This window comes from Daucus carota, chromosome 7, assembly GCF_001625215.2.
Source record: "Daucus carota subsp. sativus chromosome 7, DH1 v3.0, whole genome shotgun sequence".
Classification (NCBI taxonomy): domain Eukaryota; kingdom Viridiplantae; phylum Streptophyta; class Magnoliopsida; order Apiales; family Apiaceae; genus Daucus; species Daucus carota.
Window position 1 is genome coordinate 36,338,607 of NC_030387.2, and position 19,147 is coordinate 36,357,753.

Here is a 19,147-nt window from a genome sequence, read left to right on the forward strand (position 1 = left end):
TTATTTTTGTTGGGCCTCAGCCCGTGAAAGAGGCAGCCCAGTAAAAGGACACAGCCCATGACTAAGAGCCCAAGATGGTGACACATGCGAGACGCGTGAGAAGAGCAGTATAAAAGCCAAGACATGAGCACAGGCGCAAAGGTCGCAAATCGGGAAGATAAACATACATATATATAAACACATACAGTAGAGATAGTCCAGCATTTGGCGCTAGAAGGAGGGGAGAATCTGCCATGGCGGAGGAAGTAAATGAGTCAAATCGAGTTCCAAAAACGCGCGAGGTGTTCGTGAACGAGGAAAGAAAAGCTAGGGCACATAAGTTTGGGCCGAAAAAATTGTTTGAAAACGAAGGTGGAGGCGAGTATTGTGGTGGTCCAGCACATTCGGATCCAACCGGAGGACATGGCAAACGGTACCGCCGTGCGCGTACTTTGGTGGAGACACCGCAGGGCAAAAGAGTATTGTCCAGTGACGCGAGGTTGCACTTGGAAAAACTTAAAGCTAAAAGGCAGGCGATTGAAAACAGAGAGCAGTTGAATCGTGAGGCGGCTAAGAATGAATTGGAAGCTCTTGACCGCGAACGGAAGTGGATTGAGTTTAAGGCGAGACAGCGGTTTGAGGCTGAAAAGTGGGAGGAGGAGTTTGTGAGAAAGAGGGATGAAAATGTTGCTTCATCCGAGTACCAAACGGCAGATTATGACTATGACTACGAACCCTCCACGAAGAGCACAGCATATAGCGAACGCTCTAAGAAGGAGGATTCAGTAGGCTCACATAGCTCACGGAGGCGGAAAAGGAAAGAGGATGAGGAATTGAAAGAGGATGGTTCAAGCAAAAAGGAGTCTGCAGAAATGGTGAAGCTGAGAGCCGAAATGGCGGCCCTCAGAGAGTTGGTGAGGTCTCAAACTGGTGGAGTAGAGGCTGCGGCCATCAGCCCGTTATCAGAGGATATCGAGAATGCAAAAGTAGATATGAACTTAAAGATACCCTCGATAGAGCTGTTTGATGGCACTACTGATCCATTGGACTTTCTCAACATGTTTGATGGACGCATGAGTTACTTTAGACATGAAGAAATTTCGAGATGCCGCTTCTTTTGCACATGCCTCAAAGGCACAGCACTGGAATGGTTCAACAATTTACCCCCACGCTCCATAGATTCATGGCAAGCACTGAAAACGAAATTTAGAACACGGTTCTCAAGCAATAGGAAGGGAGGAAAGATCACAGCTTCACTAATGACAATACGCCAAAGGTCCACAGAGAGTTTGAGGGATTTCTTGGGAAGATTCCGAGCGGAAGTAGCAGTTATCCCTAATCTCATTGATGAACTTGCAATCAACTATTTGGCGGCAGGGGTAGACAAGGCTCGTCATGGTCCCATATTAGAGGAGTTCTTTGAGAAAAATCCAAAAACCTTGCAGGCGGCTATAGAGATATTTGAGCATAGGTTGAACCTAAAAGAGGCAGTGGGGAGTATACAAGCTACTTCACCACCTACAAGAAGATGGGAAAGAGCACCACTTCTGTCAAACAAATGGGAACTTAAGCGTACTGAAGCAAAGCAGGGTCTGGGAAATGAGAGCGTGGAGGCTAATAGCTCCCACGCCTCACTGGCACAGGCTAACGCCTCACAGCCACAATCGAGGACATGGCCTCCGCGGCCACCAAGAGAGGAAAGAGAATTTTCCAAACTAAACGTGGAGCCCTCTGCAATACTACCATTGCTAAGAAATGAACCAGACTTTAGAGTCCCAAGGCCGTTGAACCCGAACCGACCCCCAAGCTCGAGATATTGTGAATATCACGAGGACACGGGGCATTTAACTGATAGATGTTTCCAGTTGCGACATTTAATTGAGGACAAAATTCAAAAGGGGCAGTTAACACAATTTTTGGCAAACAGTGGCGGTTCAACAGGTGCTGACAAGGAAAGGGTGATTGATGTTATTTCTGGTGGGGTTCACTTAGAGGACGAGTTCAATAAGGGGAATTCAGTGTATCACTTGGATAGCAAGAGGCCCAGGCGCAATCCGTCGCCGGTGATTTCTTTCTCAGACGCAGATTATGTGGATGGCGTAGTACCAGGACACGTGGATGCTTTAGTAATCACCACTAAAGTGGGAACCAATGTGGTAAAAAAGATCCTTATTGATAATGGTAGCTCTGTGGACATCTTGTATCAGAATGCTTATGCAAGGATGGACCTCGGAGACCGTAAAATGACTGTAGCTAAGGGGTCTCCACTCTATGGCTTCACAGGGAATGAGGTACGGGTCATTGGTGTAATTGATCTTCCAGTGTTATTTGGATCACCACCTCACCAAGTCTGGCAGATGACGAAATTCCATGTAATCAACGCATCATGCAGTTACAATGCTATCTTAGGACGGACGACTCTGTCAGCATTACGGGCCGTCACGTCCATTCCTCATCTTAAGATGAAATTTCCAACTGAATATGGAGTAGGGGAGGTTAAAGGAGATCAGCAGTCATCTAAGCAATGTTACTATTATAATGTGGTTCCTAAAAGGAAATCACGAGGATCATGGGAAACAGTAATAAACCAGGTAGGTGTTGAGCCGATGCCAGAGGCACCGGCCCAAGACAGAAAACCGGTTTGTGAACCGGTTGGGGAAATAGAGGAAGTGGTGATCGATCCAAAGAACCTGGAACACAAAGTAAAGATTGGGAGGAATCTGTCAGAAGACGTCAAAAGGGATCTGGTGCAAATTTTGCAGGAATTTGCGGATTTATTTGCATGGAGTGCACAAGATATGCCCGGGATTCCAGAGTCAGTTGCACTTCACAGGCTCAATATCAAAGAGGGCGTAAAGCCTGTGAAGCAAAAGAAGCGTGTATTTTCGTTGGAAAAACAGCAAGCTATTGATGAAGAGTTGGATAAACTGTTAGCAGCAGGTTTTATCCGAGAAGTCCAATACCCCAAGTGGATTTCCAATGTAGTTCTGGTTAAAAAGAGCAATGGTAAATGGAGGATGTGCACCGATTATACGGATCTCAATAGAGCATGTCCTAAAGATTTCTATCCATTACCTAATATCGATCAAGTAATCGACTCTACAGCAGGCAACGAGTTGCTTACTTTCATGGATGCCTTTGCGGGTTACAATCAGATCAAGATGGCTCCAGAGGATCAGGATAATACAGCATTTATTACTCACAGGGGGGTCTTTGCATATACTGTTGTACCGTTTGGGTTGTTAAATGCAGGCGCCACTTTTCAGCACACAATGGATAACATATTCGCCCCACAGATAGGGCGAAACATGCAGATTTACGTGGATGATATGATTGTTAAATCAAAACATGCAAGTAGTCACACAACTGATCTTCGGGAAACATTTGGTCGTTTAAGGGAAAATTCTGTACGTTTGAATCCCGCTAAGTGTTCTTTTGGTTTAGAAGGGGGCAAGTTTTTGGGGTTCTTGTTGACCCAAAGGGGCATTGAGGCAGACTCGGGGCAAATTGCAGCCATTCAGTCAATGCCTACACCTCGATCCTTGAAGGATTTGCAAGTGTTAATGGGATGTATAGCGGCTCTCAGGCGCTTCATACCCCAATCGGCCAAGAAAAGTCTTCCGTTGTATGAGGCCTTAAAACAAGCGGCGAAGTCTAGTTCTTTTGAATGGAGTGAGGCCTGTGAGGCTAGTTTCAAAGAGATAAAGAATTTTCTCACAAGCCCACCAATATTGGTCAAAGCAGAACCTTGTGAACCGTTGAAGGTTTACTTGTCAGCTTCAGATGGTACCGTAGCAGCTGTACTCGTCAAGGAAGTGGGAACCGAGCAAAAGGCAGTTTATTACATTAGTCATTTGTTAAAGGATGCTGAATTGAGGTATTCAAAAATTGAAAAGGTGATATTTGCTTTGATAGTGGCTAGTAGAAAGTTGAGACAATACTTTCAAGGGAGGCAAATCCTAGTAATGACAAATCAGCCGTTACGAAGGATTCAGCATCGACCAGACATGACTGGCCGATTAGCAGCATGGACAATTGAGTTAAGTCAATTTAACATTGATTATATGCCTCGAAGCTCCACCAAGTCGCAGGCTTTGGCAGACTTCACAGCTGAGTGCAATTTCGGCCAAACAACAGAAAGCATCACAGCCTCACTGGGGGAAAAGCATGTATGGACTCTATTCACAGACGGGTCTTCAACAGTAACATCCGGAGGAGCAGGGATAATATTGACTAGTCCAGAGGGATTTAAGATCCAGCAAGCTATAAAGTTTAAGTTTGGTGCCACCAATAATGAGGCAGAATATGAGGCTTTGTTGGCAGGCATCAAACTAGCTCAACATCTAGAGGTTCATCACATCAATATATTCAGTGATTCTCAGCTGGTAGTAAAGCAAATTATGGGAGAATTCAAAACAATAAATGATAGAATGTTGGCATACAAAGAGGCGGCTTTGAGGATCCTAGAAACATTCGATTCTTGGACGTTGGACAACGTGGGTCGATCTGTGAACCATTGGGCCGATGCTTTATCCAAGCTCGCCACATCAAGTTACTCAAAAGTCACGGACCCAGTATATATTGAAGAGCTGGATCAACCATCCATTCTGGAAGTAAAGATATGTGTTATAGAAGCATTTGAGGACTGGAGAACCCCAATACAACAGTACATACAAGGCACCTTGGTAGAGACGGACAAGGATAAAGCACGAAAGATTGCTTTCAAAGCTAGCAACTATTGCCTCATTGGAGACCAACTATATCGAAGAAGCCTCTTAGAGCCATTACTAAAATGCGTGGGCGAGGAGGAAGCAAAAACAGCTATGACTGAAATTCACTCGGGAATATGTGGTGAACATTTGGCAGGAAAAAACATGGCTCTGAAAATGGTTCGACACGGGTTGTTTTGGCCAACCATGAGGAAGGATTGCGAAGAATATGCTAAGAAGTGTGAACCATGTCAGTTGTTTGGGTCTGTGAACCATCGACCCTCGGTGGCATTTAGCCCTTCTTTAACCCCATGTCCTTTCTACATGTGGGGAATGGACTTGGTGGGCCCGTTACCTAAAAGCTCAGGTCAGAAACAGTTCATTATTGTTGCAGTAGATTATTACACCAAGTGGGTGGAAGCTAAGGCCTTAGCTAGAATCCGGGAAAAGGAGGTCATTCACTTTTTCATGGAGTTTATAGTTTTCAGATTTGGAGTACCTCGGGTGGTAGTCACTGATAACGGGTCTCAGTTCATTGGCAAGGATTTCGAGGAGGCGTTGAGCCAGTTAAAAGTCAAACATCTTAAATCCTCAGTGGCATATCCACAAGCCAATGGGCAGGTGGAAGTAACCAACAAAACAATACTGCAAGGATTGAAGAAAAGGTTCTTGGAGGTAGGCAAGAATATGATAAATATAATACACGATCCAAATAAGCTCGTTGTTAAACATCTTAAGATTTTAGGTGAGCTGATAACATAACTCTTGCAAGGATAGGTCTCGAGAGCTCTTGTAAGGAGATCTTGAGATGCTAACAGCTAACTTAACAGGATACTCACTGACTTTCATCTGTCGGAGATCTTTAGTTAATTATAATGTTGTAAAAATTGGCTATGGAGCTAGTCGGCAGGTTTCTAGGCAAAATCCTAGACAGACTAAGTTGTCCTGTAATACGCCTTTTAACCAAAATCAGTTTCGGGAGGTCTCTCACTCTTCAGCACTAAGAGAGAACAAAGCCTGACAACATTATTATTGAAAGTTATGTGCTTATCTTTCTGGTTACTTTTCCTTCTGATCATAGAGTAAGTAGGCAAGCAAGAATATTACTGTAGAAACTAGGAACGATTGTAAATAACACAGCGAACACCAATTAACTGATGAAATGCCACTGCCGTAGGAAACCAAAGTTAAGGTATAATTGTACACATGTAATCAAGTACTAAAGAGCTTAAGGTAGCGTGAGACGGTTATATACATAACTATACACATAATTTAACTTCAACTGTGCTTACCACTTACCCCTCATGCTTCGAGTGATTCTTACTGGATCGCTGCAGGAGGATATGTAGATTACAACGTGGAGACAAAATTTGAAAAAAATGAGTCATTCTTTTGTATCTGAGCTGTTCGTGTGAGTTTTAAGTCAGAAGTTTAAAACTGTTTTTTACTTGCTGAAAAATATTAATTAATTTAAAATTTGAAGTTATAAATTATGCATAGATTTTTAATGTTTGATTTATAAAAATTTTAATAATTCATAAGTCATTAATAAGTTAATATTACTATATAGTCACAATTTTGAGATCAGGCAAACGCGCTCTTCATAAGTTGAAGATCCGTGTCCCAGCCATTTCTTTACCTTTTATTTTATGTCAAATTTTGTATTGCAAAATTTTATAAAAATACTATATTTTTATGTAAATAAAGATTATTTCTGCCAAACACTTTCATACACTTTTCCGAATATACATATCAATTAATAGTTCCACCCACACTCATGAAGAAGATTTGAGTGTAACTGGATTGCTTAGATCTCAAAATATGCCACACAAAACATTTCTGCGACTAAAATTTGGTATATTACATTACAAAAGCTATATATCACTCGCCATCATTTACATGCCAATGAAAAATATGGAGCTCCTGTAATGCTCCTTGTTCTCACGATCTTTCTCACCAATATCTGCCACTTAATATCGTCCTTCTTGTTCTTCCCCAGCTTTATTCTTTGCTTAAAATTGCTGCGATATGAATGAGTTTTTAGGTTTAGAGAGAAAAAGAAACAAGAGGTATGAGCTTAACACTAAAAAGTAAAGTGAAAATGATAAAATCCAGAGTGCTCTCAACGAGTTCATCCCGTGAGGCTGAACATGAAATTGAAAGCTCAGACTGGCGTAAAAAATGCTGTGAGGGAAATAAAGAGAAGATCCAATGAAGAAAAATAAATAAAGAGTGCCATGCCCACCTGCACAGAGGAACCCTACATCTATCTGAATCAGCACAAAGACGAGAGTGTAATTCTAGAAGCTGCCACATTCTTTTGCAATGTTTACAGCCACCTGGAACTCTTAGTTTGCATCCAGATAGGTGACGGAAAAGAGCTTCTAATCCTTTACAAGACTCGTACTTGCATGGCAACTGATTCTTTTTAATGACCTTATCATAGGGACCAATGGTTTGACAACCATCCCTGCATATATGAACAAGTGCTTCCATTGCCTCGTATAATTGTGAAAATATCTTCCTATTGTTCATCCTTATCCTCCTCTCCTTTTGGGCCTGTATTATAAGTCATTGAAACAAAAATAAAATTATGTGTGAATTATTGTAGAAACTTTAGCGGGAGTTGCTATGGCATTTCAAAACAAAAAAGAATTACGTACAGCGTCATCATAAATCATAGACTCCAAAAGTTCACTCTCTAGAATTGGGTGACTCTCCTTCATCACTTGCCATCCTTCAGTGGCAGCAACAGCCTTCAAGTTTTTTATGATGAAGCGGTTGCAGATGAGGGTCAGCCGAGGGGAATCACACAAAAGTGCAAGTTGAAAGATGTCAACCGCATTATCAATGGTTAGAAATCCATTTTCTAGTTGCCTTTCACAAATGTGCTTTAACTGTGGAACCATATATGTGTGAGACAGTACCAACAAAGGTAGGATATGCTCCAGCAATTCTTTTCGTTCATAGCTGCAAGGAGGGGTTTAAGCAAAGAACACGGTCAATGTACATAATAAGAGCTTAAATTAATTATACATTTGCAGAGGATCTTAATTAGTAGCCAAACATTTATCAAAATGGACCTTAAAAAGAAGGCATGTTGCAGGTCAACTTAGAAAGAACGACACTGGGAAAAGCTTTACCAGGATGAGTACAAAAAGCGAATAAAAACTCGAACTGCCTCGTGTGCTACACCATGAACTGAGATTGCTTTCTGTTGGCCTCTGCCTTTTCTTGAGATTGTTTTCCATCGGCCTCTCCCTGGTGATTCCTTTAGCATTTGTCTCAAAACAGGAGAAGCCATTCCCTGTTAAAAAATTTTGCTTAGTAAGTGTAAAAGCTAAAAATAAAGCTACAAAATCCTAATCTAAACAGAACAACGCCCTTCACTATTACAAGTAATACAAAGAAAAACCAAGAATATACTACACATAACTGATAACCCTGCAAGTACAGATAACTATTTCGAACAAGATGATAAGATCAATGGAGGCACAGTTACATTCAAGAACCACATAAGATTGAGATTAAACCAACTAAGTGAATAACTGAACAACACGTTTAGCCATACAAAAATTAGAGATTCGCAAGATGAAATGATAAGCTCACTTGAAGCACTAATTATTCAAAAACCAGATTGTTATGTGCCAGAGCCTAGAGGCGCTGGACACAGCAAAACAGCAAACATGTGTAGTATCTGGTATCAAGTGGCTTAACTAAATTTCTTCTTCTTCTTCTTTTGTGTGTGTGTTTCACACACTCGTATATAAATAAAAACTACCCTTATTTATTTTGAATAAAAACAATATTTATCTGTAGCAGAACTTACGAGAATACTGGCGTGTGCATAGATGATATTACCACCATCTGTATGGATCAAAATGTCAGCTCTATAACCTTCATCAAAAAGACGATCCCACATACTCGGCTTAGCTGTGCAGACAAAGTTGTTCCTCGATGAGCAACCCATGGTTGTCTGCTTTGAACGATAGCTGGCCATTACTCTACCAGGTAATGGAGGTGGAAATGGTATCTCTTTCGCAGATTTCAGGGTTGAGCTATAATTATTATCCATCTCGACCAAATGCTAAGCCCCGCAGAACTATAAGACTAATCAGATCAATCCAATTTCTGAAAATACAGATGATAATTTTAAAAATTCGATAAATTTTGTTTAATTAAACAATGATCCAAAGCCAATTGAACAGGTACAAATTCTTCTTAACCTATAATTTTTTATAATTGCATAATGATTGTGCATCACACAGATGTCAGATATACCAATTTCACATGCAAGTCTGCAATAAAATAAGTACTATCTAGTGCAGTTTGCTGAAACAATGCAAGTTATGAAGGACAGTATCCAGGTTGGAAGAATCCTAAGCATCAATTCTCTGTGTCATCAAATTCAAAACGAAACATCTCTAAGTACAGATAAAATTAAACTTTATCTGATCATATTTAAAGCCAAAAATATAATAGACCTATAAAGTAATCAAGAAACAGATAATGCATCCCTTAATCCAACATCTTAATCATATCAGCACAGGAAACAGGTGTTTAATGATACTAATTATGCAGATACATATGACCATCATCAATACAAACAACATAAGAAGATCAAACTAACCTTTTCAGAAAATTTGCAGAAGACTGATCCTGGGCCTGAAGTCAAAATGTTGGTGAAATTGATAACATATAGGCTGGTTTAAAAATGCACCAGAAATATATGTTACACAACATTAACCAAAGCAATATGGTCTCTTCAGAAAAACAAATTAGCACCCTCTAATGACTTCCAAATCAAATTATAACCACAAATGCCTCTGCCTTTTCTTAACAAGTTCTGGTAATTATGGCTAATCTACAAACTGTTTAATTTAAAGAGTCTAGTAATCTCTTTTCTCTTCTCTCTGGGAACCTCAATATGAATTTTGTGCGCATGTCTTGATTAAATCAAGTAAATAAAACCTGAGAAATAAATCACACAAAAACCCTCAGAAATCCACAATAAATTTCACACGTCAAAGAGAGATGGATTATGATTTATGAGGCACAGCCGCCGCCCAGGAGAGAGACGAGATTTTTTTACAAGAAGCTAAAACATAGAGATCATAATTAATACGAACGCCATGTCTGTGTCTATATATAAGAAGACAGGTAGAGATAAAAAAAGATCATGAGATAAATAAATGGGAGTGCAATTGTGCAATGAATGAAAAGATTTGTTTTACAGCTCACATGCGATCAAGCAATTCAATCTCCACCGTCTAATTTTTACAACTTGCAGTGTGCTTATTATTTGTGGATGTAAATATGAGTAGTGGGTATGGATTGACGGTGTTTTATCACGCGGTGCATGAAACGCGCGGTGCTTGCGAATTTTACTTGAACGGAAGACAAGCTGGTGTGAAACGAACAGTACTTCTCAAATGTACGTGCGTATATCAAACGTTAGATTGTCTTTGTCGCGGCCTCTGATTGGGCTCTTTTGTAAGTAGCAAAGTTACTGATGGCTCCGGGGACTTTAAGCGTCAAGTTGCCTTGCAGTCAATTTTGGCAGGGCGAGACATCAGAACCTGTGCTGGGAAAAAATTTCTACTCAACGTCCTTCTGTCCCATTTTAGTTCTGTCCCATTTTAGTTCTTACATTTAGTTTTGTACTGGTCAAATTGACGAAATTTATTAATATTTTATCAATTAACAAAATAAAAAAAAATATGTCATCGGAAATAATTTTTAATCTACTTTAAAATGTAATTTTTAGTTTTTTAAAATAATGAGTGAGTGATTTATAATCTTTAATCAAAAATTGGTCAATTTGACCAACAAAAATATTAATGTGACAACTAAAATGGGACGTGGGTATTCTGATTGTTGTCTCCTCTCAATTGCACCCATTTTAGTATTTATATAAATTTTAAATTTCCTTAAAAAATAATTATTACTTAATTTTTTATTCAGGAAAAATAAATTATAAATTAGAGTAAAGTTCTATGGAGACCACTTTTATTGGAGACCGTGGAGACCACTTATGTTCTGCAAGTGAAATATTGCATAAAAACATTGCAAAACGTATAGTTCTGCACATCATGTTGTACAAAATCATTATTTCACTTTAAAATCTTGAATATCATATAAGTTTCGTATGTAGAACATTACAAAATGTTATATTCTACGAAAAATATTTAGTTTGCAGGACAGTGTTCAACTTGCAGAACATACATTATATACTTATAAACATAGATGATCTTCAACAATTTTAATGAATACATGATATTTATTGAATATACTTCAAAAAATAATGTATTTTATAGTGTTTTGATTGCAGAACATAAGTGGTCTCTACGGTCTCCAATAAAAGTGGTCTCCATAGAACTTTACTTTTATAAATTATATTTTATAATAATATTAAAATATGTGTTGAACCGTGGAAAAAATGTATAGAATTGAGTGTGCCTGAGAGAGAATGAAGAAAAAAAAGTTTTTATTAATAACATTCTTATATTTATTAATAATATATGAAAATATTTGTAGAGTAAACGTTAGGTGTTCCGAATTTGTAATTGTCATGTTTGCGGTCTTATATTCTCCTCAGAAATGTATACGTACTAGCCTTTAACCCGTGCGTTCATAATTTATTATTTATAATTTAAATTTTAAAATCATTTTATTAATATTTTAATATTAATGAATTGAATTTTAATTAAATTATATTATTCAACTGACTATATTTTCTCCCGATTACTTAAAAATGGACAAATCCTAATTTAATCCGAATTTAGTACACATATATTTAAAAAATAAAAAAAAATCAGAAAATTCTAATCTTTTCCAAACATAGCCGATTGTGTAATATCTTTTGAAAGATTCAGTAATCTAATCAATCGAATTTCAACGTAATTTTGTAATCTTGGTTTTTTTTTACAACAATTATTTTTAAGATTAGAGTTAGAAAGGAGTATGTAATAGGTATATTGAAATTGAACACATTAAAGTTTAAAGGAGTTATATGAAGGTTCTTGTTAAAAAAAGATATTCAAAATTGTATATTTATAATTTTATTTATAACATCATTATAATTTTTTTAATGAAATATTATATGATAATGTATTGTTATGAGTGTTTTTAGTATTTGAAACTGTTTATAATACTAATAGACTCCACATTTATAGACTTGTATTACCAAAAGGAGAGTACCAAACCAAAAAATATAACTAAAACTTTGGACTACAAATTATACCCATGTTGGCTTATTATAGTACAGTATAGATTGTTGATGACATCTTAGTGTAGCAGTTGATAGCGGGTCGTTGTTCGAAGTTGTTTTTTTTTTCCATAATATCTGTTTGATATCTAAATTTTGATATAGGTGAAAATCGACCCGGGACCTTGGGGACGACTAACATATACTCCCTACGTTTTCCGTGATTGTTTACGTTCACTGTTTGCACGCATTTTGAGGTTCTTATAAAGTATAGTTGTATAATTTTTTTCTAAAATTTTTCTTTTTTGAATAAAAATTTAAATATCAAATTTCTATTCGAAAAAAAAATTCAAAAAATATATCATGAAATTATACTTTAAATGAGTGTGAAAAAGCGTGCCGAAAAATAACGTAAAGAAATGAAGGGGACAGAGGGAGTAGCTTTACCTCGGGGTCGTTGTTCGAAGTTGATGATAGTTAATGAAATATTATTTTTCACTTGCTGATTGCTCATTATATTTATTACATACAAGGATTTAATGCAAAAAAATTGAATAAAGACTACACTAATATTTTTATTTATGATTTTTACAAAAAATATTAGTTGTGATATTTTATTATCGTCACACTAGCAATATAAAAATGCTGACTAAATTTTCATTCAATCTTACTGAAAATCAACATCGTTTGTGCTGTGGAAATTGCGTTAGTTACCAGCAAAATTGACATGAGGACTTGTATAGTAGTATTGAACCTGGAAACAAACATTCTGTAAATGTTTTTTAACAAATAAAATTATTAAAGTGAGAGGGATGGAGTAGAACATTAACAAGCTCTCTCTATTTTTCCGTTTTAGGAACCGAGTTCAATGGAATTTTATCATCTTTAAACGAAAGCAACAATGAACTCTATTTGAATCCCTAGAGGTTCCGCTTGATAAATTATTTTTTTTGGTTAATTATCAAACTCATCATTGAAGTGGACAAATGGTATCAACTTCATCACTGATCTCCACGGGGTCTCGAGTTGCTCATTAAACTCGCTTAATGGTATCAAACTCATCACTGCCGTTAAAAAAAGTAACGGATGTTAGCCGGAGAGACAGATTGGCGGTTGACGTGGCACGTTAATAAAAAAGACCGAAGAAAAACAAACGAAAGAAAATAAAAAAAAGTAGAAAATAGAAATGTCACATAATTTGAAGTTTATATGGAAATAAAGTATGCAAATTTTTTATTAAATTAATTTTAGGATATAATTATCTAAATAAACGTATCGAACTAAATTTTAATATACAATTAACTAAACAATTAAGATTAACTTTTATGTTTTTTATTAGATTATAATTATTTTTGAATAATATTGAAATGTTTTCTCTTTTAATAAATTTTAATTATGTGAATTTTGGCAAAAAATAATTAATAATTTATTAAAAGAGAAAACATTTCAATATTATTCAAAAATAATTATAATCTAATAAAAACATAAAAGTTAATCTTAATTGTTTAGTTAATTATATATTAAAATTTAGTTCGATGCGTTTATTTAGATAATTATATCCTAAAATCAATTTATTAAAAAGTTTGCATACTTTATTTTCATATATATAGACTTTAAATTATGTGGCATTTCTATTTTCTACTTTTTTTTATTTTCTTTCATTTGTTTTTCTTCAGTCATTTTTATTAACGTGCCACGTCAACCGCCAATCTGTCACTCTGTCTAACCTCCGTTACTTATTTTAACGGCAGTGATGAGTTTGATACCATTAAGCGAATTTAGTGAGTAATTTGAGACCCCATGGAGATCAGTGATGAAGTTGATACCATTTGTTCATTTCAGTGATGAGTTTGATAATTAATTTTTTTTTTATGGATCTTAATAATGATAATAATGCAATTTTTTAAATAAAATTTCGTTCACCTTTGCGTCGTTTTCCTTTCTACTAAAAGGCCCGAGGTTTTGGATCCTGTCACTCTATACCATTAGCTTAAGCAGCCCAGTCAGCACATCTTGACGAAACTAGAAGCCCAATCTGATAAATCAATATACTTATATAAAGGAGAAGCGAGGGGCGTGTAGGTGGCGCCTCTCACATCGCTCCGTTCTATTTTTCTAATTTTCTGAAATTTTTGGATGAAAAATATCAAAAATTAGAACTACCTTTTTTAGTTTTGGATATATTAGAAGCAAGTATCAGAATATGATTTTGTTTCAGATTATTTATGGAATACAGTATCTTGAAAGTTTTAATCTGATTTTGTTTCGCATTATTTAATTATGGGAAAAAGTAGCACACAAGTCTCTCTGCACCTATAAATACCCCTGTAGGTTGCAGGGTTTTGAATCATCTAAACCTCTTCTCTCTCAACATCACAACTCTACCTCTCTCTGGTGATAGTTCTCTTCCTCGATTTCTAACTCGGTAGTGCCGTTCTTTTGCAATGATAAGTGAAGGCTGTTTATACAATATTAAAAAAATAAAGGTTGTTGCAAGCAAAGGTAGTTATAGACCGCTATGTGGGAGACGACAAATTCAAATACGGGAGAAGAATATAATCTTGACATGATATTGATGGATGATATCACTAGAATAACTATTAGTGATGTATATTTGTTGGTTTTGTTCATCGGACATATTTGTTGTTGTTAATTTTTATATAATTTATTTTGTATATAAGAAAATATTATTCATGCATTATCTATTTGCTCCGTTCAAGCAACTTTTAAGTGAAGCATGTTTATACAGTATTAAAAAATAAAGTTTGTTACAAGTAAGGGTAGTTATAGACCGCTATCTCACGGATTTAAGTTAGATGTTTTTGTGAGTAACCAATCCAAAAAAAATTGGAGGAAGGTGACAATGTAAGAACATGATTAAAAAAACACAAATAAAATTAAGATTCGTCGAGCTTTAAATTGTTAATTACGTGTAGAAATTTATTTTCATTTTTTCACCATGAATTATAGTCCAAAAATTTTTATAGGCCGCCGCAACGCGCGGCTTCTCAACTAGTTTATATAGGAGCTGAAGTCCTGTATTAGTCGTGTTAGGCTTAAAACTGATTACCTAATAAATTATATAAATTATATAAAATAATGATTATGTAAAATTTATCAAAATTTTAACATGGTATTGCTCCAATATGATTGGTTATATTAGTTCATATTATTCAGAAATTAGTTAAACTGATTGGAGATTATTCGAATGATTAATTAAATAATTGAAGATTTTAATTCTGAAAGATGGATTAATCATCTATTTTAGAATAATGACAAAAGGAGATTGAAAAAAAGGGTTTTCTCATAATTACCCAAGTTCAAAATATTTTTTACAAAAATACTACATCTTTTTTACATATTTTCGCAAAAATACTAAACTTTTGAAAATATTTGTAAAAATACTATATGCAACCTGCTGCAATCACATGCAACTATATTTGCAACCGCAACCATACTTGCAACCCCTGCGGGGTCAATTAACTGAAATTGCATATGGTTGCATTAAGTTGCAGATCGTATTTTTGCAAATGTTTTTTAGAAAAATTAGTATTCGCAAATATTTTCAAAAAATAGTAAAATCGCAAAAAAATTTAGAAAATGTGGTATTTTGGTAAATTCCCAAAAAAAAAATTACTTTTAGAGAAAACCTATTTTGTTACAGAAATCTGAAATTCTCAAAGTATGACGTGGAAAATACAAAGATAAGAGAGAGTAGTATCACGAGTCAAAGGAGATGTCCCAGACAGAAGGCAGTCAAAGCCCAAACTTCCGTGCAAACAGTTTAAAAATACTCTCATCTCATCATCCATATCCCATAATCGCACATTCCCATATTGCTCCTCAAATTCACCGCATTCATTCGTTTCACTACGGTCCGCGGTTATTCACTCCTTTGTGATAGGAGTGGCAGTTTCGGGTAACGGGTCGTGTTCGTGTCAGCAATCGGGTCAATTTCGAGTTGATTTCGGGTCAAGTTAAAATCACTTAAAATTGAATAAAACTGAAAATTGAAGTTACTAGAAACAAAATTAGAATTTCGGGTCATGTCGGGTCCATTTCGTGTCAAAACAGGTGATTTTCGTGTCATTTTTGGGTTTTGTCTCAGTAAATCGGGTTACGGGTTTGGGTCGGGTTCAGATCGTGTTCGGGTCGTGTTTGATATTGCCAGCCCTACTTCGTGACTCGCTGAACAAACTTTGATCCACAATCGGATCTTGTTTTAAAAAATAAATTTTTTTATACTGATACCAAAATTTACATATAATTCATGACATTCTTGGATTTTCATCTCATTTGTTTCAACTAATTTAAACCAACGAAACACAGTACTCCATAAGTTTTTTTTTTTTGAGAAAACAATACTCCATAAGTTAATTTTACTTCTCTATAGATCATGGTTCAAAATATTTTATGTGGTATTTTTCATATGAGTGAGATTCTTTTTATAGAATATAATTTTACGCGAATATATATACCCGTCCAAAACAACTAAAATAGAGACAAATTAAATCATGAAGTAGTCATAATTTTCATAGCATCGATTTGACTCGTAAATGGGAATTTAGTTACTATCTAAATACACCTCTTTTCAATTCATTTTTGTCAAACTATTTGATTTTTTAAGGCTGGACATGTAATTTAAAACGAAAGAAGTACTTTCGATTTTATATTAATTCATCTCTACATGAAAATCTATCTAATTCTAGCCCAGTCCACGGGTATGTAAACTTTGAACTTTTTAACAGATTCAATTACTTTAATAATTTAAATTAGTGAGCACGATTGGATAACCCAAGTGGTTAAGGGCTTATCCTCTGTCGTCCTTGTATTTTGAATCTCAGGTATACTAAAAATTTATATAAAATCAAAAAATTAATAAAATAATTAAAGAATAGTGTGTAAGAAAAGGAGTGTGATATGACACGAGGAGCGTCCCCGGTCGGGGACTGGGCTATTGAAGTAAATAAAATAAGCCTTAATGTTGGTTAGGGCCCATTTCATTCAACACGTGAGTCCGCTCCCTTCCATTTCTCCCCCATATGTAATCATGCTCACGTGTACCTTTCCTCCTCGCCAACAGTATTTTCTTTTTTCCCTTTCTGATAAAAAAATTATAAATTAATTTGTGTCGACAAATCATTTATGCAGGAAAATAAAGATTTAAACTGGCTAGTTATAAAATGGCATCCTATGCGAACTGAGTACGGGTCCAACGTTGTGTGACCAGTCGCGGAACCAGAGAGGGGCTAGGGGATGCTAGAGCCCCCCCTAATCTCGAGAAAACAGTGTAAATTTTTTTTTGAGCCCCCGCTGAATTAGTGATTTCAATATAGTGTTTTTTAGCCCCCGCTGAATTATAAATGTCATGGAGAGGGACTTATTGTAAAAAAAGAAAAAAGAAGACACTTAGTCCGAAGGGAGTCTAATTAACAAATACATTCAAACAGATACACTCAAAGCAACTCCAACAAACTCCTTAAGTTTTCTCCAAAAATAATATAAACAATCAACTCTTAACTATTCAAGAGGTAAAATTACACAATATCTACAACAGTATTCCCTACATATACTCTCTATCTATATCTGTTATTAAAATATGCACACCTACAAACTACAACAGTATTCCCTACATATACTCTCTATCTATATCTGTTATTAAAATTTGCACACATACAAACTGTATCATGCATGTTGAGTACTTTGTACATAACAAAAATAATATAAAATATAGGTAAGAGGGAGAGTGCACTTTTCATTGTTGAGGAAGCAAATAGAGCTCCTAAATTTTTGAAGAGGTGCTAGGAGCTTGTTGGAGTTTATTTAACAGGTTACTAATCCTATTTTCGAAGACATGCATAACCGTTTCATAGAAGGAAACATAGAACTAGTACTTTGTATTGGCTCTTTGGATCTTAGGAATTAACTTTCAAGTTTGAATAACTCAAAACTTGTCTGCCTTTGCACAATTTTATCTAAAAAATTTCTCTATACTAAACCTGAAATTGTTGTCAAATCAGTTAGACAATTTTATTTATGATGTGAGAGCGGATAAAGATTTATCTGGACTTCAAAGTATATGAAATCTTTATAGTCATGATGGTTAAGACACACAGACACAGTGTTTATCCTTTAGTTTATCTGCTGGTTGAGTTAGCTCTCGTTTTACCCGTTGTATTTCAGCCCCTCCTAACTCACAGTCCTGGTTCCGCCACTGTGTGTGACGGGACATTCACGTAGTGCGGCTAGAGCCTAGTACCAGGGGTGAACATGGGTCGGGTTGGGCGGTTTTTAAGAAAAAAACGACCCAATTCAATTAGTTCGGGTTGATAAAAACTTAACCCATTAACAAAAAAAAAATTATGTAACCCAACCTTACCCAACCCAATTAATTCGGGTTGGGTCGGATTGGTTTGGGTTGAACTTGCGAAAACAATAATAAATAAAAATTTAGTCATTCATCGCGAAAGGAAGAAAAAAACTCAAGGTGTATATCAGTTCATTAACAAATCATTAACCATGTTCGAATTCCAAAAGTCATCATTTACATTTTATAGTTATCGAGATACTTAAAACTATTCATGTTATTATTGTAAATGTATAAATACACCCTAGATAAATCAAATTTAGGTTAAAGAATGATTGACATAAACTCAAAAATGTAAGATAGGTATGTAAATATTATATATAAATATAATCGGGTTGGGTTGGGTTAATTCAGGGTTAAAATTCGTAAAACCCTGACCCAACCCAACTTTATCGGGTTTTTTAAAAATTAACCCATTTATTTTTCGATTTTGAACGGGTCGGGTTAATCGGCCTAAAAAAGGGTTGGTTTGGGTTGGGTTAGTGGGTTGAACGGGTTTATGTTCACCCCTACCTAGTACACATAACTGAATTGAGTTTTATTTTGGTTCACACGGATTATATTTTGAACACACCTAAAAATCTTTATATTATATTACTGGAGTTTATAGTCTACTTATATTCACAAAATTTGTTTCCTAAAAATCTTTATATCAGAGCACGATTGGATAGCCCAGTGGTGGGTTTATCCTCTGTTGACCCGGGGCACCCGGGTTCGACTCTGGCTCACCCCGAAAATTATTAGAACAGATACTAAGTTGTAAGGCATATAAGCCTGCATTGTCAAAAAAAAAAAAATCTTTATATTAGTGGAGTATATAGTCTACTTATATTCACAAAATTTGTTTTTAATTTATGTGATGTGATATTTGGATTGACCATGAAG

The 19,147-nt window shown here is 35.8% G+C and overlaps 1 protein-coding gene across 1 annotated transcript; it reads right to left on the reverse strand.

Annotated features, from left to right (window-relative positions):
- Positions 1-6,423: 6,423 nt before the first annotated feature.
- On the reverse strand, positions 6,424-9,890 carry LOC108196711 (BTB/POZ and TAZ domain-containing protein 4). The gene is made up of 6 exons (XM_017364117.2): positions 9,319-9,890; positions 8,518-8,819; positions 7,832-7,995; positions 7,352-7,658; positions 6,934-7,247; positions 6,424-6,709 (listed from the first exon to the last, which is right to left on the reverse strand). The coding sequence occupies exons 2-6, from the start codon at positions 8,761-8,763 to the stop codon at positions 6,580-6,582; spliced, it is 1,161 nt and encodes a 386-aa protein (XP_017219606.1). The 5' UTR covers positions 8,764-8,819; positions 9,319-9,890; the 3' UTR covers positions 6,424-6,579.
- Between the last annotated feature and the right edge of the window lie 9,257 nt (positions 9,891-19,147).

Excerpts from the sequence above, each read along its gene's own strand:
- LOC108196711 (XM_017364117.2), bottom strand. The coding sequence starts at position 8,763 with ATGGATAATAATTATAGCTCAACCCTGAAATCTGCGAAAGAGATACCA. Across the intron at positions 7,996-8,517 it reads ATGCACACGCCAGTATTCTC|GGAATGGCTTCTCCTGTTTT; the intron begins GTAAGTTCTGCT and ends ATTTTTTAACAG. Across the intron at positions 7,659-7,831 it reads CGCTTTTTGTACTCATCCTG|CTATGAACGAAAAGAATTGC; the intron begins GTAAAGCTTTTC and ends CCCTCCTTGCAG.